General features: G+C 52.9%; 13 protein-coding genes across 13 annotated transcripts; 6 read left to right on the top strand and 7 right to left on the bottom strand.

The window, feature by feature from the left end:
* Nucleotide 1: 1 nt before the first annotated feature.
* On the bottom strand, nt 2-2,110 carry DIA2 (DNA-binding SCF ubiquitin ligase subunit DIA2; the record flags this gene model as incomplete). Its single annotated transcript, XM_022610805.1, has 1 exon — nt 2-2,110. The coding sequence occupies one exon, from the start codon at nt 2,108-2,110 to the stop codon at nt 2-4; it is 2,109 nt and encodes a 702-aa protein (XP_022467064.1).
* Nucleotides 2,111-2,264: 154 nt separating this feature from the next.
* Nucleotides 2,265-3,224, top strand: ATX2 (Mn(2+) transporter ATX2; the record flags this gene model as incomplete). The annotated part of the gene is made up of 1 exon (XM_022610804.1): nt 2,265-3,224. The coding sequence occupies one exon, from the start codon at nt 2,265-2,267 to the stop codon at nt 3,222-3,224; it is 960 nt and encodes a 319-aa protein (XP_022467063.1).
* A 97-nt stretch (nt 3,225-3,321) lies between these two features.
* On the bottom strand, nt 3,322-3,972 carry BUD21 (Bud21p; the record flags this gene model as incomplete). Its single annotated transcript, XM_022610803.1, has 1 exon — nt 3,322-3,972. One exon carries the CDS (start codon nt 3,970-3,972, stop codon nt 3,322-3,324), a length of 651 nt encoding a protein of 216 aa, XP_022467062.1.
* A 210-nt stretch (nt 3,973-4,182) lies between these two features.
* RTS2 (Rts2p) lies at nt 4,183-4,890 on the bottom strand (the record flags this gene model as incomplete). The annotated part of the gene is made up of 1 exon (XM_022610802.1): nt 4,183-4,890. One exon carries the CDS (start codon nt 4,888-4,890, stop codon nt 4,183-4,185), a length of 708 nt encoding a protein of 235 aa, XP_022467061.1.
* A 161-nt stretch (nt 4,891-5,051) lies between these two features.
* KNAG0L01970 (uncharacterized protein) lies at nt 5,052-7,103 on the top strand (the record flags this gene model as incomplete). The annotated part of the gene is made up of 1 exon (XM_022610801.1): nt 5,052-7,103. One exon carries the CDS (start codon nt 5,052-5,054, stop codon nt 7,101-7,103), a length of 2,052 nt encoding a protein of 683 aa, XP_022467060.1.
* A 71-nt stretch (nt 7,104-7,174) lies between these two features.
* On the bottom strand, nt 7,175-8,302 carry SGO1 (Sgo1p; the record flags this gene model as incomplete). The annotated part of the gene is made up of 1 exon (XM_022610800.1): nt 7,175-8,302. One exon carries the CDS (start codon nt 8,300-8,302, stop codon nt 7,175-7,177), a length of 1,128 nt encoding a protein of 375 aa, XP_022467059.1.
* A 197-nt stretch (nt 8,303-8,499) lies between these two features.
* On the top strand, nt 8,500-9,540 carry RPF2 (rRNA-binding ribosome biosynthesis protein RPF2; the record flags this gene model as incomplete). Its single annotated transcript, XM_022610799.1, has 1 exon — nt 8,500-9,540. The coding sequence occupies one exon, from the start codon at nt 8,500-8,502 to the stop codon at nt 9,538-9,540; it is 1,041 nt and encodes a 346-aa protein (XP_022467058.1).
* A 249-nt stretch (nt 9,541-9,789) lies between these two features.
* GYP1 (GTPase-activating protein GYP1) lies at nt 9,790-11,622 on the top strand (the record flags this gene model as incomplete). The annotated part of the gene is made up of 1 exon (XM_022610798.1): nt 9,790-11,622. One exon carries the CDS (start codon nt 9,790-9,792, stop codon nt 11,620-11,622), a length of 1,833 nt encoding a protein of 610 aa, XP_022467057.1.
* Nucleotides 11,623-11,770: 148 nt separating this feature from the next.
* Nucleotides 11,771-13,711, bottom strand: VPS5 (sorting nexin 1; the record flags this gene model as incomplete). Its single annotated transcript, XM_022610796.1, has 1 exon — nt 11,771-13,711. One exon carries the CDS (start codon nt 13,709-13,711, stop codon nt 11,771-11,773), a length of 1,941 nt encoding a protein of 646 aa, XP_022467056.1.
* Nucleotides 13,712-13,921: 210 nt separating this feature from the next.
* Nucleotides 13,922-15,628, top strand: ALG8 (dolichyl-P-Glc:Glc1Man(9)GlcNAc(2)-PP-dolichol alpha-1,3-glucosyltransferase; the record flags this gene model as incomplete). The annotated part of the gene is made up of 1 exon (XM_022610795.1): nt 13,922-15,628. One exon carries the CDS (start codon nt 13,922-13,924, stop codon nt 15,626-15,628), a length of 1,707 nt encoding a protein of 568 aa, XP_022467055.1.
* Nucleotides 15,629-15,773: 145 nt separating this feature from the next.
* On the bottom strand, nt 15,774-16,874 carry MSA1 (Msa1p; the record flags this gene model as incomplete). Its single annotated transcript, XM_022610794.1, has 1 exon — nt 15,774-16,874. The coding sequence occupies one exon, from the start codon at nt 16,872-16,874 to the stop codon at nt 15,774-15,776; it is 1,101 nt and encodes a 366-aa protein (XP_022467054.1).
* A 279-nt stretch (nt 16,875-17,153) lies between these two features.
* CYT1 (ubiquinol--cytochrome-c reductase catalytic subunit CYT1) lies at nt 17,154-18,086 on the bottom strand (the record flags this gene model as incomplete). Its single annotated transcript, XM_022610793.1, has 1 exon — nt 17,154-18,086. One exon carries the CDS (start codon nt 18,084-18,086, stop codon nt 17,154-17,156), a length of 933 nt encoding a protein of 310 aa, XP_022467053.1.
* A 467-nt stretch (nt 18,087-18,553) lies between these two features.
* On the top strand, nt 18,554-19,063 carry YNG1 (Yng1p; the record flags this gene model as incomplete). Its single annotated transcript, XM_022610792.1, has 1 exon — nt 18,554-19,063. The coding sequence occupies one exon, from the start codon at nt 18,554-18,556 to the stop codon at nt 19,061-19,063; it is 510 nt and encodes a 169-aa protein (XP_022467052.1).
* Nucleotides 19,064-19,133: the final 70 nt, after the last annotated feature.

Here is a 19,133-nt window from a genome sequence, read left to right as displayed (position 1 = left end):
CTTATCCATATTTGTACGAGTTTAAACCAAAGCGCTTCCAAACTTCCCTTTCGTAAACACAGCCAAGCTGTGAAACAAATCCTCTGGACTTGATCGTATTCACTGTTATGTGCGATACGGCGATGCAACCATCGATGCACATGTAATCCAGTGGTATCTTATTCCGTGCTTCAAAAAGCTTCATTGTGAATTCGTAGATTGAGACACCGCTAATCCATGGGTTCATCGACAGATCCAGCTTCTCCAAGTGGGTGAGGTTCGACACTTGTTCAATTAAGAATGTCATCGAGTTGTCGTTCAGTGATCCTGATAGTGCCAATGTCAGTTCTTGCAGCCCTGTAAACCGATGGCAAAATTGCAAAATGGGGAAAATGTTCGTGTTCATTGGGTCAGGAAGTCGGTGCAACTGAATATAAGGGCAATCACCAATATTTAAACTTCGGAATACCTCAGGCGATACCACTGAGAGCAAACGAAATAATCCAGTACCATTTATGCAACTACTCATTAGGTCCAAATGTGTTAATTTGCCGAAGTTCTCACGGTAACAAAATGATTCCATGTTTTCATCCAATTCAATGGCACCGTTAGCCATGTCCTCTCTAAAGGTTAGCTTCTTCAGTTGACCGTTGAATACTCTTTCGTTTCGCACCAGCTTCAAGAAATTGACCAGTTTACCGTTACTGTTATCTTCAAACCATAATTCTTGTAGATTTGGAAATTTAAGTAACCATTGAAACCCTGCCATTTCATTATTGAATGTGACACCGGTGACGCACAGTTTGGCCAATTGTGGGCGTAAAGTCAACTTTTGTATTATTGCACCTAGGGGGAAGCACTGGACTTTCCGTTTGTTGCATATAATCTTGATCTGTTCGATCTGAGGTGACCAGTTTGAGATGAGGTCTGGAATTCCATTGTTGTTACTTCCGTTGAACGATGATCTAATTGGCACCAAAGATGTATCAAAGACTGTTTCCAACTTACGCAGGTACGGGAAGCGGTTCAGAAGTTTGATTTCGTAAGGTTTATCCGATCGTATACTTGTCATTAGAGATAGTTCCTTGACACTTGGACAAAAATTGTCTCCATCCGGCAGAAGTTTACACAGGCTGTACGTGTTGCTGTTGGGTACTGTCAAAATCAATTTATGGCAAGCAAAAAATTGGAGACTTTGGGCCAACTGTTCCAATAACTTTTCTTCCTCAGACGCTGTCTTGGATGAAAACTTGACTGTTGATAAAACAGGTGGTTGTGGCAGCAGTAGCCTCCGTTTGAAGATTCTATGGAAAATAGAGAGAAATTGCCTTATGCTTTTTGTAGTCAACGAATCCAGATTGAACTCGTCGAAAAGAAAGTAGAGAGACAGTATCCGCTTGTAGTAGGTCTTCGATACGGGCAGCAGTTTGATAAGCTCTGCTGTTGTGAATCCCTGAAGCACCAGGGCGAGCACTTCGATGGGTAATGCGGCTATGAAATCGACAGTCTCTGCGGCAAGCATGATCTGTGACTGCTTTACCTCCTTTATGGAGGATAATTTGACTTTCTTTAGCTGTTCCAATTCCGTCTGATGTTCCTGTATTGGGTCTATAAACTGCCTCTTGGTTGATTTCGCTTGTGCTGGTGGTTTCAACCTTTGTTTGATCGCAGTCAACTGGTCATTGATCATGACGATATACCTTTGTGGACTATCAATATCGTACTTCCTGGAGCACTCTGTCGATTTATTCAAAGCACGCTTGTAGTTATGGTAAGCAGCCAAGTCGTCGCCAAGTTTTTGCAGCAGTTTACCCCTGCGGATGTAGCACTTCATGTTGAACTGATCTCGCTGGATCATCTTATCTGCAATACGCAGCGCCTTTGGACACTGATCCAGCTTCTCATAGCAGGCACACAGATTGTCCAGTAGCTTCGTGTACTTCGGGTGTAAATGTCGCGTCTCAGGCAGCGTCACCAGCCCACTGTCTGCACGAAACCGTGACACCTCGTCCGCCGAGTAACCGTTCACCACGCAAATGGCCTTCGAAAACAGCAGTTTCGCCTCCCTGTACTGGCCATTCCGGAAGTACGACGTCCCGACGGTTAGTGCTTTGTCCACTGACCCGCTCATCGTCGTCGCTTGAGTGCCCTTGATATCAACAACCGCTAAGTAGCAGGGTCTTGTAAGTATCGCATCTTTAATTAATACACGTATCGCACCAAGAACTGACCCAGGTCACAGGTAGTGGTTAGTTGTTGATACTCCAGAAGGTCTACACCGAGCGATGGTTGGGCAGGTATGGGCCAATATAGCGCTATCGCTGGTGCTGCTGCTGGCTACGTTTCTGTGCGGGTTGATTCCGTTGTGCTGGATGGGCGCGCGAGACGGGACCTCTTTGGACAAGTTGGCGCAATTTGGTGTTGGGATGCTTCTGGGGACTTCCTTCATGCTTGTAGTCCCTGAAGGTATACGAGAGTGTCAAGAGCACGGTGGGAACGTTGGATTGGACTTGCTTGTTGGATTCTTGGTCGTTTATCTGCTGGACAGAATTGTGCAACTGGTGCTGAGCCAGAAGGGGAGGCTAAGCAACGCAGCAAGGATGCCCGTGCAGCCACCGGAAAGCCTTCGGGACGTGCTAAGGAACCCGAAACAGGTGTGGGTAAACATCTTATCGAACAACGTCGTGTTTGCCCTCTTTGTTCACGGCCTATCCGATGGGATCGCTCTGGGGACCACTGTGAACAACCCATCGCTGCTTGTAGTTGTACTCGTGGCAATAATCATCCACAAAGTCCCCGCCGTTCTTTCACTGACGAGTGTGATGGTGTGCAAGCAGAACCTCCCCAAGTGGGAGGTAATCCCGAATCTGATGGCGTTTTCCCTGTCGACACCGATCGGGTATTTGATCCTGTCCACTCTCAACTTGAACGAGTCCCAGACAATGACTTGGATGAGTGGAAATTTGTTGTTAATGAGTGGTGGGTCGTTGCTGTATGCGGCATTCACTGCGTTTGTCTCGGGCACTGGATCGCACGACCATGCCAGTTTCGATGACGTCGGCGTCGACGAATTCGAGGCAATGGCGTATTTTGATACAAGAGACTGCAATGCCGTGGAGGACAGTTCGGAGCCGGAACTACCGGGACATGACATGGCAGCTGCGAAGAGCAGCCTCGACAAGAGCGTGTATGTGCTTTTGGGCGTTATCCTACCGACGATAATTTCGTTCGTGATTAAGGAATGAGAGGACCGTAGATGCAAGGCATTGGCTTGCTCGGATCTCCCCAAGTTTCTATATAGACGATAAATGTATGATACAATTGTTCCCCCAGTAGTCCCCTTTAGCGTCTGCGCAGAGACTTCCTCTTCAACCACCTGTCCCTTGTGGCCATGATCTGAGTTTCCCTCTTTGGTGGTCTCTTCTCTGCCGCGGAATCCAACAGCTGCACCGTCACGGGACCCTTATTAACTGCAGCCCTTCTCAGCGATTTCAACGACCGCTTCTTCGCCCTTTTGATCTGCTGAACAGTTTCCCTCTCCAAGTCGTCCGTAGTCTCCAAATCGTGGAAGTTTATGTGCTTGTTCTCTGCAGCAGCAGCAGTCGCATCTGCCACGGCAGCGCGGGTCTCCTGCACCCTCTGTATGAACTCTTCGGGCAATTCCTCCACTTCGTCGTCACCCACCGACTCATCATGCTTCTGCCTTTGTCTTTTCAACTCCTGCTGTTCCCTGAACAGCTTGTCCTGTTCACGTCTCTTCTCCCGCAGCGCCTGCTGCTCCCTCCTCCGTGCCTCCCGTGCACCATCCTCCTGACTCTGTAAGTCTCTCCGTGTGGCGTCCTGCGTCTCCTCCTCTGGGGCATCGCTATCGGAGGACTCGTCAGACTCTTGCACAGCGTGCTTCTTCGCAATCGCGGGCAGACGGGACTCTGAGGGTATGGACTCAGAATCAGACTCGCCAAATTTGACATGCCGCGACGTAGCTGAACTCATGGTAACCAAAACTGCCTTCCAATTGCTTCCCGATGCAACAGAGGCCACACAGCTCCTGTCACAAACGCACTGTGAGTCTCTGCGATGAGCTTCTTTAAGCGTTAAAATTTTTCATTTTGGCAAAGTGTCACAAAATGGCACACGCTCATCGCCATTGAACCATTTGGCGACAGACTACCAGCACTGGTTTCCCCTGCAGTTACAGTATCATCAATCGAAGACGTTGCGACGTTTCTTGTTCTTGGCAATTTTGTGCGGTGCGCGTTTCTTGGTCAGAGGGATTTGGATCGTTGGTGGCAGTTGTCGCGTGCTTGCAGGGTCCTCCTGCGTGGTGTCTGCGCTGGTCTCACTGTCTGTACTATTCTGCTTGCCCCTCGCAATCTGCCGCTGGAGGAGCAACTGTTTGACCGTCTGGTCCCTGCGCTCGTGTGCCTCTAGGTCTTGCAACTGCTGTTTCAGCACCGTGTTCGCACTCGACCGGTCGACGTAGCTGATGTACACGCTCGTCGTGCCCTCCACACCGCCGCCGTCTTCCAGGCCTTGTACTCGTACTTCCCCCGTGGTCCCCAGGTGTTGCACGAACTTCGTAAGTGAGGTAAACCGCGTCGCGTTCATATGCACATGGTCCTTGTCCTGGATGTACTCGTTGTAGAACTTGTTCACCTCTACGGGTTTCTCCCCGTGGGACACCCTCAGCAGCTTCAAGAACGCCTGTTGGAACGCTGAAGTGTACTGGTCGATGTCAGCTTGCGTGACCTGCGAAATGCGCTTCAAGTGCGACGGAGACTTGATATGCGACTGGAACCCGTTCGAGTCCCGGCACTGTTTGTGGCACACCTGGCAGTAGAATCGCAGTTTCTGCAGTCCCTTCGCCTTCAGCTGCTTGCTGATGAACTTCGCACTAGTGTAGTCGCTCATCCAGACCCTTGGGATACCCCTCCAGGTGACTCTACATCTATAGTTCTACAGTTCTCTAGAGGTCCGTTTTGAAGATCGATATCAAACAACGTCAAAGAAGAGCTGTTAGTGCACACTGCTGACCACGAACGCACCCCAGAAGAGGTTTAGTTGGACCGGTGATGATGGCTAATAATGGTGGTACCAGTGCGGGTACTCTGCAGGGGAAGCCCGTGTCTCGTTTGGAGCTTCTGGCGAGGGAGAGGGCTCAGAAACGTGCAGTAGGGACCGTCCCTGGGACGGAAGCGAAGGTTGTTGGGCAGACTGGGGACAACAAGCGTGTTGCGATGCTGCAGAGGTTGCGGGATGGTGCTGGTGCTGGTGCTGGTACTGGTACGGCGGGTAAACTCTCCCTGGGTGAACGGTTGCGGATACAGCGGGAAACCGGACTCGAAGTTACGGGTTCCGTTCGGAACCTGCCGCCGAGGAGAGGGGTCACTCTGGCTGACAGATTGAGGCGTAATGCAGTACGCACGCCGAACCCTACGGTTACTAAACAAAGAGAACCCGTGCGGTCACGCTCGCCGTCGCGTAACAACGAGGAAGCATTCGTGGGCGGGACCGCGGCACACGCAGAGGTGCTTACACAGTTCATGCAATTGACTCAACGGTGGTCGTTGCGGCAAAGACCTCACATGGGGGAGCTTCTACCGGCGTCTTCACGGCGCGATGCGCTTTTCCGCTCGATATCGAAGGCTCGCCATCGCAACAAGAGGTACGCCACGTTGCTGCGCGGGCACCACGACGCATTATTCACAGTGAATTTGCCCCAACAGCGGGCCGTGAGAGACGAGGTTAGTTTGCGGTTCTCCAAACCGAGTCCAGACGACATAGTTCTCGAACAACAGGCCAAGGCGTTTGACGAGATGTCCAAGGACTTGAAAGCGTTGCAAATGGGCGCCGTCAAGGAAGAGCCAGCTGTCTCGCTGACTAAGGAAGAAGTATCACAAATGGCTTTGAAGGTAGTTCCTGCAACGAACGTGGTCGTTCTCGGCCATACAGCTGCCGGGAAGACGACTCTACTGGGTCGTCTGCTGCAAGATCTACACGCGGTAGGCATCGAGGACGTCAGGGACGCCAAGCGGCAATGCGAAAGGCGCAAAATGGAGGACACCAACGCATACCTTGTCTGGCTTGTAGAGCAAGGCGGTGACAGCGGCTCTCTCTACCACCATGCAGTGACGTACAGGGATCACAGTTACAATTTCACCGTTGCTCCTAGCCGTGGCAATGACACACAGCGGTTGGTCAGCGAGATACCGCACATGGATATGGCTATCCTTGTTGTTGACTGCAGCACCGATGGGTTTGAGAGTGGGTTTAATCTGACGGGCCACACGATAGAGCACGCCCTGCTTGCGAAGTACTCTGGGGTCAAGAAATTGATCGTTGCGATGAACAAGCTGGACACTGTCGACTGGTACGTAGAACGATACCGGGAGGTGGAGGCCCAATTGCGTTTATTCCTTACTGAGATTGGGTACTCGGACGACCAGGTGTGCTGGGTACCTTGCGACAGCACGAGCGGTGCAACCGTAGCCCACAGATCGAAAACGTGCGAATGGTACAGTGGTCCGAGTCTATTAGAGTGCGTTGTGGAGGACATTCCCGCCAATGAGACCACTGTTAACGAGGAGTTGCTACTGTGTGTATCGCAAGTGCAAGAGGGTAAGCAACTGTGCGTTGAAGGGTGGGTTGGGCAAGGCCACGTTGCTAGGGGTGAGACATTGGTCTCTGTGACCAACGACAGTCTATTTACCGTGGCCCGTTTACAAGTGCGCCAGAGCGACGCAGTGTACACATCCGCAGCTATCGCGCTCCCCGGTCAGTATGTGAAATTACAGTTGAAAGTGACTCGCGGTGGTGTGAGTGTTAATGAGTACTTGACATGTGCGAAGGACGGTGTCTCTGCGGTCCCCCCAGCACGAGAACGGTACCTGGAGTTGCAACTTCTCGAGGTATTCAAATGCGATATCCGGGTTGGGATGGAACTGAAATTGTTACGGGAGTTCCAGCGTGTTACCGTTCGAGTCTGTGAGATCAGTGACCGCGGTTTTATCCGTTGCGAGGTCACTGATGACTCAGGTGGTGTCACCGTGTTCAGACGGCTCGAAAACCGCTTTTACGTTACGTGCGAGGGCAGGACCGTTGGGGTTTGCCGATTGGTACGATGATCATTAATGTACGTAGATACGTATGTGTGTGTATATATACACTGTTACAATTTGCGAGAATGTGAGCGGTGTTATAACCGCAGAGGGTAGTTCTTGTTGGAGTTTGCACTCCTGTACGTTTTCTTGGTTCTTGTTGCTGTGAAGTTGCCCTCGAAGAGATTGAACACGGCGAGATCGTCGTTGCGGAACCTGAGACCGGGCCCGTCCAGCGAGCCCAGTTCTTGCCGTGGTTGTGAGGTTTCCAAGTCGTTAACAATCCCACCGCTGAACAGTTTCCTCTTCTTCTTTTTCTTGTGCTTCTTCAACGTGGTGGTCGTCCCCTCAGGTTGTGTAGCTGTACGTTTATTCGTGATATCAGCGAGTACCGGGGGCACTTTATCCGTTGCCTCTGCAGCCTCTTCTGCTGTGTTGTACACTGCAAGAGCATTTATATCCACGGTTGTCGTGGCATCTACTAGGGACTCAGAGGGCCTACGCATCTTGCAGCGTAGCGAGGGCAGTTTGTAGCTTACGTGTCTGCCCCTTGTACGGGGTTTCCGGGGAGAATCACCGCCAAGAGCACTGCCAAGAGCACTGCCAGCGTCAGCGGCAGTGCTCTTGGGAATGTTCGAAGTGGTATTCGCAGGTTCATTTGAAGTGGTCTTCGAAGTGGTATTCGCAGGTCCATTCGAAGTGACTTTCGAAGTATCATTCGTAGCTGTATTCTTAGCAGCATTCGAAGTGGTCTTCTTAGGTGTATCCTTGACAGCAGTCTCCTGGTGTTCTACTGTCGAAGAAACATTCGCCGATTCTATGTCTGTATCTTTAAAGACGGGAACCTTTACCGAACTCGTTCCCGCCGGCAATTCCTCAGCGACCACAAACGTCGACTGTCGCCGTCTCCGTCTCTCTGTGACAAGCTTGTTTGTGCAACGAGGTGTATCATCGGTGTTCTTGTGCTCAACTCCTTCACATAGCTCCAAAATTTCATCGAACTTCTTCTCCAGCATGCGGCGCAGCCGCACACGGTCCCTCTCGACAATAAAGTTCTCCCTCACAAGTTGCACCACCCGGGCCTCCAACTCGCGCAGTTTGCCCCTCAAAACCCCGTTCTCCCTCGCCAGCGACCCGTTCTGCGCCCTGAGAACACTCCCAGCACCGCCATCCACAGGACCGGGACCAACCACCGCCGCCAGCTGCTCCAGCACGCCCGCAGTCATCCTCACAGACCTCAACCCACCGGAAGTCGTCAACACCACAGTCCTCTTCAAAGTTCTCGATTTCGTTTCAGTGAAAAATTTTCCAAAATTTGCGATGAGTTGAATCGATGAGTTGCACTTCAAGGTGAGCTGAGCTCTCTGTTTCACGTCTTGTGGTCTGTCTGTTGCCGTCTACCATCACTGCCAGAACCGTATAGATGATCCGCACAGTCAAGCCGAAGAATGCGCGCGCGAAGAGGGCCCTGGAGAAACGGGAGCCGAAGCTGGTCGAGAACGTGAAGCGTGCTCTGTTCGTCCCCGGGGAGTCCTCGAGTCAGTACTTGCACGACGTGTGTGTCGAGTTGGGGAACTTGAAGAAGCCGTACGTGAAGCGGTTCCAGCGGAAGAACAAAGTGCGGTGCTTCGAGGATGCCTCCTCGCTCGAGTTTCTCGCGGAGAAGAACGATTCCTCGCTCGTCGTCGTTGCGACCCACTCGAAGAAGAGACCACACACGCTCACGTTCGCAAGGACTTTCAATTACAAAGTGTACGATATGGTGGAGCTCTCAGTGCTGAGGGAGTCCTCCCGTTTGATGTCTGAGTTGCGTGGGGAGAGTGCCGCTGCGGGGATCGCCGCTGCACAGGTCGGTCTCAACCCGATGTTCTCCTTCCAAGGTGCGCTGTTTGACACTCACCCAGTGTACCGTCAATTGAAGTCTCTCTTCATGGACTTCTTCAGGGGGGACCGTGCCCACGACGAGCAGCACAACCTGCAGGACGTCGCTGGGCTCCAACACGTCATCTCGTTGACCGTGGGGGAACCCGAGACTGAGGAGACGACTCCACCACTGCTGTTCCGCGTGTATAGACTGAGGACGTACCGTTCCGAGGGTCAGAAACTGCCCCGTGTGGAGCTCGTCGAGACGGGACCTCGCCTGGACTTCAAAGTCGGCAGAGTGCACACTCCAGAGCCGGATCTTGTTCGTGAGGCGCACGTCCGCGCGAAGCAGACGCTCGGCGCACCACAGGTCAAGAACGTCGAGCGCGACAGCATGGGTGACAAGTTCGGCCGCGTGCACCTGGGCAAGCAAGAGCTCATGAAGTTGCAGACCCGTAAGATGAAGGGTCTGAAGAGCAAGTTCGACCAGACCCCGGGCGAGGACGACCCGGAAATCTCGGACGACAGCTACGGCGAGGACTTCACGACCGCCACGGACATCGACGTCGCGCCGCCTGCGAAGAAGAAGCAGCGCAAGTAGACCGTCCACCCCATCTCTTCTGTACACTAACTACTACTACTACTACTAAACTCAGTATATATAATATTATATTGAATATCACGTACCGTCTGCGTACGTTAACGGTTGCAACTGCTTTGGCTCGTGGGCTGTGTCTCTCGTCAAGACTGCATTTGTGAGGATGGGTGTGCGGTCGCATGGGAGTGGGAAGGAGATGCGGGAGCGGGGACGGGGGTTACTTTGGGCGGTGCTGGGCTCGTCACGTCGCTGATGAAGTCGTGGAAGATATCGGGCAGTCCGCACAAGGGCCAGGCCGCGGGCGGTGCTACAGGCGGTATTGCGGCCCGGTCGTCGAGTGCGGATGGGAACTTTGACGCCATGTCGAAGCAGCAGGCTGCGGCGATCAGCGGGCCGAGGAAGCAGCATTCCGCGCTGCAAGGGTACTCGCCGCTGAGGTACATGCCCCCCTCGCGGTCCGCCTCCAACGACAGCAATGCTCTGCTGAAACAGAGCAGGCGCTCGTCTCACAGTAACAACAGGCCCACTGGTGGGGCCAATGCGGGTCACTCTGCGTCGACAACGTCCTTCACCACTGACGGTAGCGGGAAGTACTTTCAAGACCTCGACGAGGACTGGAGCGCAGTGATCGATGACTACAACATGCCGATCCCAGTGTACTTGAACGGCGGGAGCGCTGGTACGGCGGACTCGCTCTCACGGGCTTCGACACACTCGTACCCGCAATTGCCGAACCTCACGGGCACGGGCAGTGGCAGCAGGGGGACCCCCGGGCCAGCGGTTGTGCCGGAGACGCGGACGCCCACAGAGATCGCCCAGGAGCGCGACGTCCAGGAACTCAACTCGATGATGGCACGTATCACTAAGTTCAACGCTTTGCTCAGCTCCAAACACATACTTAACGTCAAAGAACTGAGACAACTCAGTTGGAACGGAATTCCGAAGCCGAACAGGCCAAAAGTGTGGAAACTGCTCATTGGCTACCTCCCGGCAAACACGAAGCGGCACGAAAGCTTTCTCCAGCGGAAACGTAAGGAGTACCGCGATGGGATCACACACACTTTTGACGAGCAGAACCACCAGAGGGATATCCCGACGTGGCATCAGATAGAGATTGATTTGCCAAGGACGAACCCAAGTATACCGCTGTACCAGTTCAAATCAGTGCAACACAGCTTGCAGAAGATTTTGTACCTCTGGGCTATAAGACACCCGGCGTCCGGTTACGTCCAGGGCATAAACGACCTCGTCACACCTTTCTACCAGATTTTCCTCACAGAGTACCTCCCAGCGTCTCAGATCGACGAAGTAGCAAACAGGGACCCGGCGATGTACATGTCCGAGGAACAGACGGTGCAACTCGAGGCAGACACCTTCTGGTGTCTCACAAAACTGCTAGAACAGATCACGGACAACTACATACACGGACAACCGGGGATCCTTAAACAGGTCAAGAACCTCTCGCAACTCGTCAAGCGGATCGACGCAGACTTGTACGACCACTTCACCAACGAACACGTCGAGTTCATACAGTTCGCCTTCAGGTGGATGAACTGCCTGCTCATGCGCGAGTTCGAGATGGACGTCGTCATCCGCATGTGGGACACGTACCTGGCGGAGACGTCGCAGGATTCATCAGTGGGGGGTGCTACCACGGGAGCAAGCGCTGGTGCGGACCTCTCTGCACCAACAACACCGGCGCAGCGTACGGTCTCAACTTTCCAAACACCGCCGAGCAAGATAAGAACCGAGGCTACGGTGGGGGCGTCGCCCTCGTCGCCACTCTCAGTGAGGTCCTTCTCCGCAACTACAGCGGTCACGAAAACGACGGCAAGCGGGGCCGGATCGGACGATGCAAGCGGAACGAGACAGTCCTCGTCCCTGAACGAGTTCCATGTCTTCGTGTGCGCCGCGTTCTTAATCAAGTGGAGCGACCAACTCTGCGGGATGGATTTTCAAGAGATTATTACGTTCCTGCAGAACCCGCCAACAAAGGACTGGCGGGAATCAGATATCGAAATGCTTTTGAGTGAGGCTTACATTTGGCAGTCCCTTTACAAGGACGCGACGTCTCATTGGCTTTGATCGCGGCGGGCTGTTATCGTAGTCGCCGCAGACAATCATCAACTCCACAGGTAACACTCTCTACGGAAAAGTATAAACTATATATTATATCGATTCGTACAAACCCTGTTCCCATATATAGCGTCTCCCTCGTAAAGAACACGCCACTTCAAAGGCTGTTCGTGTAAAACGTTTCCCATAACTCAATGCACTCCTTCTGGGATTCTATAGCGGCCTCCAACGATATCTCCATGCTGTTGCGGAACTCGGTGATCTTCTCTCTTTCAAAGAGTGCAACCTCTCTTTTAATCGCGAGGCCCAGTTTGTTCCACCAATGTACAATCTTATCGTGCCGTCCCTGTAATGTTTCGCACTCCGCGGCTAAGCTCTTGAACTTGGCACTCCTGGCCTCCGCGGGCCTGTATTTCGATAGATTTACCTTTTTCTTGGCAAGATCGTCGTCTACAATCCCCAGGAAGTAACCCAGTTTGTTCCGCTGGTTGAATATGGCTTTGACACTTGCGATGGACCTTATGTAGTCGTCCAGAGTGGCGCCCATCGTCAAAGATTCCTGCAAAGAGCTTCTCTCGAGAGAGGCCTTTATGTTGTCGTGCACCTCAGCAAAGGACGTAAGCAGGTCCGACGATTGGTTCGTCACTGCCAGATCGGATAGCTTACGTATCACACCACTAAATTCTTCGATGGTAACGGCCAACTCGTTCCGTTGCGTGTCCACCAATTCCAGCGACCTGTACAATTGCTTCAACTGCTCCTCCAAAAGATCGAATTTCGTGCGCTGCTCGACCAGAGCCGCGTCGGGCTCGATGTACTTGGGAGGGTTGGCCCCAAAGGACAGATTCATAAACCCTCTGTTGACCTCGGCATCGATCCCGCCTTGCTTGAACACCTGGGCAGCATCTTCCGCTCCGAGTAGCTGGATTTCACTGATATGTATCTCTGACAGATCTTTACTGTCGTTATAAGCCCCGGATCCAGAGACGTGTTCTCTCACTTTGGAGTCTTTGCTGAAGTTTTCACTCGTTAGAAACAACACAAAATCTTGGTCTCCCTGTAGAAGAGGATCGGCAGCGATTTTCTTCAGCATCGTCTCCATTTGAAACCTTCTGTTTTCAATGAAGTCTCTCTTGAAGCTTCGAACAATCTGCTTCTCTGGCGGCGGTGAAATGACCTTCCCCCAATGATTGCTTTGTAGTTGACGGTATAGCCATCTAAAATCGGTGTACCTCCTCTGCACTCTTGAATAGCCTTGCGCGATGGCCGGTGATTCACTATGGACGGTATATTCCATATGCGCAGAGGTCAATTCGCCGACTTTTATGGGTTGGTTAACTTCGATCGTAAAGGGGACCGTAGTATGTGGCTCCCCTTGATCGGCCTCTGTCTCGTGCGTGTCTGTCTCTGTATCCATTGTATCATGAGATTCATCTTCCCCCTTCTTTGGGGACAAGTGATACAGGGGTTCCTGTATCTGTTGCAGGATATCGTTTTGTGTGGTATTAGCAGCAGCTCCGTTGTCCTGTTCCGTAGTGTCTCGTGCTGAGTCCGCCTGATCCTCAGACTCGGTAGTTAACTGTGCATTTTTTAACGGATCCCCGCCCTCTGTATCCTGCGTCGTTGTGGCCGTGGCAGCGGCACTGCCACCAATGTCGCTGTTGGGCGGTCTGCGCCGTAACCGAGCTGCATTGAACAGTCTCTGCGGTTTTGCAGCACGACCCTTCGTTGGGGACGTCTCCGTGTGTATAAAATCGTTATCGTTAACAGGTAGCGGTGACAGCACACTCCCGAACAGCGGGGCACCCCCATCTTGCGCATTCGTCACTCCGCTACCGGAATCCCCCTTCAAATCCGACAATGGATCCTCCTCCGGTGCAAGTCTCTCCAGCAACCCCTTCTGTGTGTGCTCAACCGCTTGATCCACAGCCTCTGGTCCCTCTGATTCGTGATCCTCCTCTGCTGCGGTGTGCTCCGAGGCTCCCAAATCGTTAAACGTCGCCGTCAATTCGGGCACTGACGTCTGGCCCTGGTCTGCAAGTTCATCCCACACGGGCGCACTAAGCGCATCATCTTCTTCCCCTCCTCTGTAGTTCATCGTACCGGCAAGAACAATCGTGACAGCCCAGCCTCTGTGCGTTTACCGCTTCCCTGTTTGTCCTTCATTAAGCGGTTCTCTGTTCCAAGTATTGAATGAAATTAAATTAAAGTCTAACCACTTAGGAACTACTACGGCAGAACGTTTGAGGGAACAGGACGTTGTCGTTTGCAGTGGCTGCTATTCTGTGGGCTAGTGCTAATTGGGATTATGACAGTAGGTGAGCAATTGGAGGAGTCTCCTGAGGGATTGATTCTGAAGGAGGAGCTGCAGCCGGCGCCTGGTGGGAGACGGTTCTCACTTTGGAACTTCTGGATATGTTCACTGTTCTTGAAGCTGCTGCTTGTGCCGGACTACTACAGTACAGACTTTGATGTGCACAGAAACTGGCTGGCCATTACAAATGCGCTGCCCCTAAGAGAGTGGTACTACGAGAAAACGAGCCAGTGGACGCTTGATTATCCGCCGTTCTTTGCGTACTTCGAATGGGTGCTGTCGCAATTTGTCCCCGCAGCGGTACGAGCGGACGGGTGTCTTGATATTGTCCCTCAAGGTGTGTTTGGTGCACTCACGGTGCTATTTCAGAGGTGTACGGTGATTGCCAGCGAGGTTCTGCTGTTTGTTGTCCTACAAGTGTACATCAATACAAGCCCACCGGCCGAAAAGACGCAGTCCTTTGTCGTTGCCTCAAGCATTGTCCTGTCACCAATGCTCTTGATCGTGGATCACATTCATTTCCAGTACAACGGGTTTCTGTTTGCCATTTTGATCGCCTCGATCGTCGCAGCGAGGAAACGGAAGTTCCTACTGTGCGCGTTCTTCTACAGCACAGCGCTCTGTTTTAAGCATATCTTTCTGTACTTGGCGCCTTGCTATTTTATGTTCCTGCTGAGGACGTACGTGCTGCAGTTTGAAGGGTTTAGATTTAAGAGTTACAAAGATTTGTTCCGCATCATCCACTGGGGCCGTCTGTTCAAACTAGGCGGGGTTGTCCTGGGTGTCGCCGTAGTTTGTTTTGCTCCCTTTGCTAGAGACATGCCACAATTGCTTTCAAGGCTGTTCCCCTTCTCGCGAGGTCTTACACACGCCTATTGGGCGCCAAACTTCTGGGCATTGTACTCGCTGTGCGACAAAGTGCTCACTGTCGCGTTGCTCAAAGTACCTCTGTTCCACAGGTTGATCCTCAAAGTGTTGTCCCCCAAAATTTTCCCTGCATCGTTAGATATAATCAGGCAAAGGTTGAAGAAGAACGCAAACCATGGAACGAAGGGTCTCGTCGAGGATGTATACTTTGTTGTTCTACCACAGATCACACCTGCGACTACTTTTTTGTTGACGCTGTTGTACCAGGTGTTGGCCGTGCTTCCACTGCTCTTTGACGCATCCTTCAAGAGGTTCCTTGGTTCATTGACACTGTGTGGGTTTGCATCCTTCCTGTTCGGGTGGCACGTCCATGAGAAGGCCATCATGTTGGTGATCATCCCCTTCTCATTTTTGGTGGTATATGATAGGCGGCTGCTGACTTCCTTCAAGCTGGTCACGACTGCAGGGTACGTGTCTTTATTCCCCCTGCTTTACAAGAACGACGACTACTTGATCAAGACGCTGTACACTTACGTGTGGTGTGTGATCTATTTCTTCTCTTTGGCGAAGGTCATCAGGCTCTCCTCGAGTGTTGAGAGGCGTGTTTTCTTTTTGGACAGACTGGGCATAACGTACATGTGTTCGTTGATTCTGCTGGTCAGTGCCGTGCACTTGATGAACGTCATGAACTGGAAATACTCTGTTTTGGAGAAGTACCAATTTTTGACGCTGATGTGCTACAGTTTCTACTGTTCGTTTGGGATCCTTGGGTCGTGGTTGGGTCTCTCGTGGTTATTCAACTTTGACGAACCGTTATGGCAGTCCCTGGAGTAAGAGGGAAAGACGATAACCGTTAATATTGAGTGTACACCAAGTACAATTTTTTGTTACGTACGAATGTATAATGTTTCCCCCATATGGGCTTAGTTTCCCGCTCAATCATCGTTCATTATCCTCTTGAGCGCGTATCTTGCGTCGTCTAGCGGCGTGTCCACCTGTTGCACCGGGGAGAACAGATTCGAGTTTTCCCTCGGCATGAACGCTGCGTGCGCTGTCCCCCACCACGGGCTTGGTTTTCCTCCTCGATGGCTTGCTGTATGTACGGTGTCAGAGAGATCGATGACATGGTCCCCTGCAACAGGTACTCGTCCCGCATCTGAGGAGTCTGTGGCCCCACCGTGTGTCCAGAAGTTCTTCTTGCCTTATACCTCTGTATAAATGTCTCTGAAGAGGCCAATGGAGGAAACTGATTGCCAGAGGTCGTCCTCCCCTGCGTGCAGGGGGAGAACAGGAACTCTCCTCCTGCGGTCCCCAAGTTGACAAACGACGGCGGGGTGTTGCATATCGAGGAATGCAGGGCGGCGGTTGCTGCTGCCGTGGTGGACCTATTTGGTGACCGCATCAGCACGTACGTGGGGGGTAGCGTTGTGTGTACATCCGTGTACGAGTCGCTGTTCAGAAGCAGTGGGTCTCCCCTAGACGATTTCAGCGCCGCCAGTGTTTGAATCCGTGGCTTACCCCTTGGGTCGAGGTGTGGGAGTGTATGTTCGTCAAACGTTGGTGTACGTAGGAGCAGTCTGTCCAGGGAATGGCCCGGTGATCCCATCTTGATCGTCTTTGATTGCGATATTGGGGTTGTCGGAGTGTATACAGGTTGCTGTGCTGAAGAGCGCGTTCGAGGGGTGCTTTCTGGGGTTATCACAGCCTGTCCCGTCTCGCTAACAATCAGTTTGAGAGTGAACTTTGTCGGTGAGTCCTGCACCAAGTGGTTCCCCTTGCTCCGGGGTGGTGACACGGCCCGCTGTCTCACTGGAGTGTTCAGTAGCACACCCGTGTGCCTTCGTTTCTTCGACAGCACTGGGGGGTGTTCCAGCCCAAGCTGCTCTTGTACTTGTTCTGAAGAGTGTTTCCTTGCCCTGGGGACCCCCGCGACCTTCATAGTGGGCTTCGCGAACACTTTTGCTCCCTGTCGCTGCACGGCGAGAGAGTTCCTCGCCATGGGCGACTCGAGCGGGTTTGCGTAGTCCTTGATGATCGGGGGTCTCCCCCGTTTCTTGGGCGTGGTCGCCGTGTTCGCCATGCCCAGCTGTGTGTGTCGGTGAGTGTGTGGAGCTGGTCTTAACGGGTCGCTGTTGCACTACTGGTCCGCCAGACCTCGAAGGTCAGATCTTGGCGAATTCTTCTCCGAAACGGGTAATAGTGCCGATACGAAGTGTCACAAAAGATGGGACTTCCCAGGAGAATAAGCCCCAGGCTCTCGGAGTGTGTGATAAATATAGAGTGCGTAGGTATTTGATAAATACAGTGATTATAGTAGTAGTGGCAGACTTCGGAATAAATAATAATTTCGGTGGTTTGGTTACCTCTTCGTTGGCGGGTTGAACACGAACTTCCTGTTCTTTATACCTGCCCATTTGAACTTCTTGACCCACACGGAGAGCAAGTACAGCGTCGATAGCATGAGGACTGCCTTGAGCCCGGCCTTTTTCCGCTCGTCGTGTTCTGGTTCCGCACACCACTGGAGGAACGTGGTCACGTCCTTTGCCATCTGTGACGACGTTGCTGGAGTGCCGTCCTCGTACTCCACGAGGTCGTCGAACAGGACACGCGCCATCGCGATGGCCCCACCGGGGAAGTACGGGTTGTAATTGGACCCAGTGGGTAAAGTCACGCCAGCTGGTGGGTCCTCCGGGTACCCCATGAGCAAAGAGAATATGTAGTCTGGCCCGCCGTGTCTCGCCTTGACGATCAGGGACAAGTCTGGCGGTAAAGCACCTTGGTTTGCCGCCCGTGCGGCCTCCTCGTTCGGGTACGGCCCCGGAATGTAATCCGCCAGTTTCCCAGGTCTTTTCCTTGGGTTCCCCTGCTCGTCCGGCTCGTCATCGTACTCGAACTCCGCGGCCATCTCTTTGACCTCCTCGTCCGTGTGCGACACACCGACCATGGTTCTCCAGGCAACACGGTCCAGCGAGTGGCACGCGGCACAGACCTCCCTGTACACCTGGTACCCTCTGCGTATCGATGCGTGGTCAAAGGACTCGAGGGGCCCATTATGCGACCACTCGTAGCTCGGCGGGTGCAGCCCGTGCTCCGCGGCAGTCATTGCCTCCGCGGTGAGCGTATCCGCGTACAATGCCGTCGCCGCACCCAGCCCAACGACACCAACCCCCCATGTAAGAAACTTGCCCCTCGTGCTGCTGCTGCTGCTGCCGTTGCCGCGGGTCACCGCGCTCGAACTGAAACGGCTGCGCACCCCGCCTGAAACGTACCTTCTAGCACACCTGGCAAACATCACTAACACGGTCGCGCCAACTTGAAGCAGCCAACGCAAGCAAGCCACCGTCCACCAATCTGTACACAAGCACACTCCGATCCTCCCAGCGGGATCCTTTATATTCAATGGAAAGCCCTTTCTCGTTTTCGCGGAGAGCAGTCCGATATTTGCAGGAAATGCGCTGCTTCGATCTGATTGGTCGGCTGGGGAAGTTAGGGTTCTGCCAGGGCTTTTTAGGGCTTTTTAGGGCTTGGGAGGTTTGCAAATTAGGGTTTCTTAGGGTTGGGGGTTTTTTCCCGTTTAGGGCATGTTAGGGTTTGGGTGACGGTGGTTTAGGGCTTGGCGTGTTGTCTGGGCCTGCCGTTACTGCCACGGCTCTTCCCGTCCCTCTCTGCTAATATATCGCTTTGGGACCCAGCTGTGTCCGGCTGGCAAGTCTCAAGTGGTCCTGTGGCTGACCCGTCGTCTTGTGTAGTACCCGCCCCATGGCCTCAATTGACCCGCGGTGTGAGTTTCTCGGGACGTTGGACCATTTCGTGTGCGATTTGGTCAGGGAACTGTGGGTGCGGCGAGATGACCCGAGGGCTGTTCGTAGTGCACAACTGCAAGAACTTGTCAGTGGGCAGCAAAGAGCACTGCTGGCGCAGAGGGACCAGCTGGTCTTGCAACAGCTTGTTAGGGAGCAGTACAGGGGTGGTACCGGGAAGGTGGTCCCCGTACAGGCTGCTGCAGAGGAGGAGGCAGCAATGGCCCTGGCACCAGCCGTTGCGGCACCGACGGAACCAACGTACTGTTTCTGCGGTGGAGTGTCGTACGGGGACATGATAGCGTGTGATAATTTGCAGTGCCCGCTCACGTGGTTCCATTACGGTTGTGTTGGGATCACAGGTGAATCTCCCTCGGGTAAATGGTACTGTAGCGTGGAGTGTGAAAAAGCTGCGGAGGGTTCTGCGCCTGCACCGAAGAAGAAGAAAAGTAGGAGGAAAGGTTGGTGACATGAACGAACCCTGGCGAGGAGTAAAAGATTTATAGATTTTAAGAGATACGACTAAGTGCTATACAAAA

Source organism: Huiozyma naganishii, chromosome 12 (genome assembly GCF_000348985.1).
Source record: "Huiozyma naganishii CBS 8797 chromosome 12, complete genome".
Lineage (NCBI taxonomy): Eukaryota > Fungi > Ascomycota > Saccharomycetes > Saccharomycetales > Saccharomycetaceae > Huiozyma > Huiozyma naganishii.
This window is presented reverse-complemented; position numbering and strand designations above follow the sequence as displayed.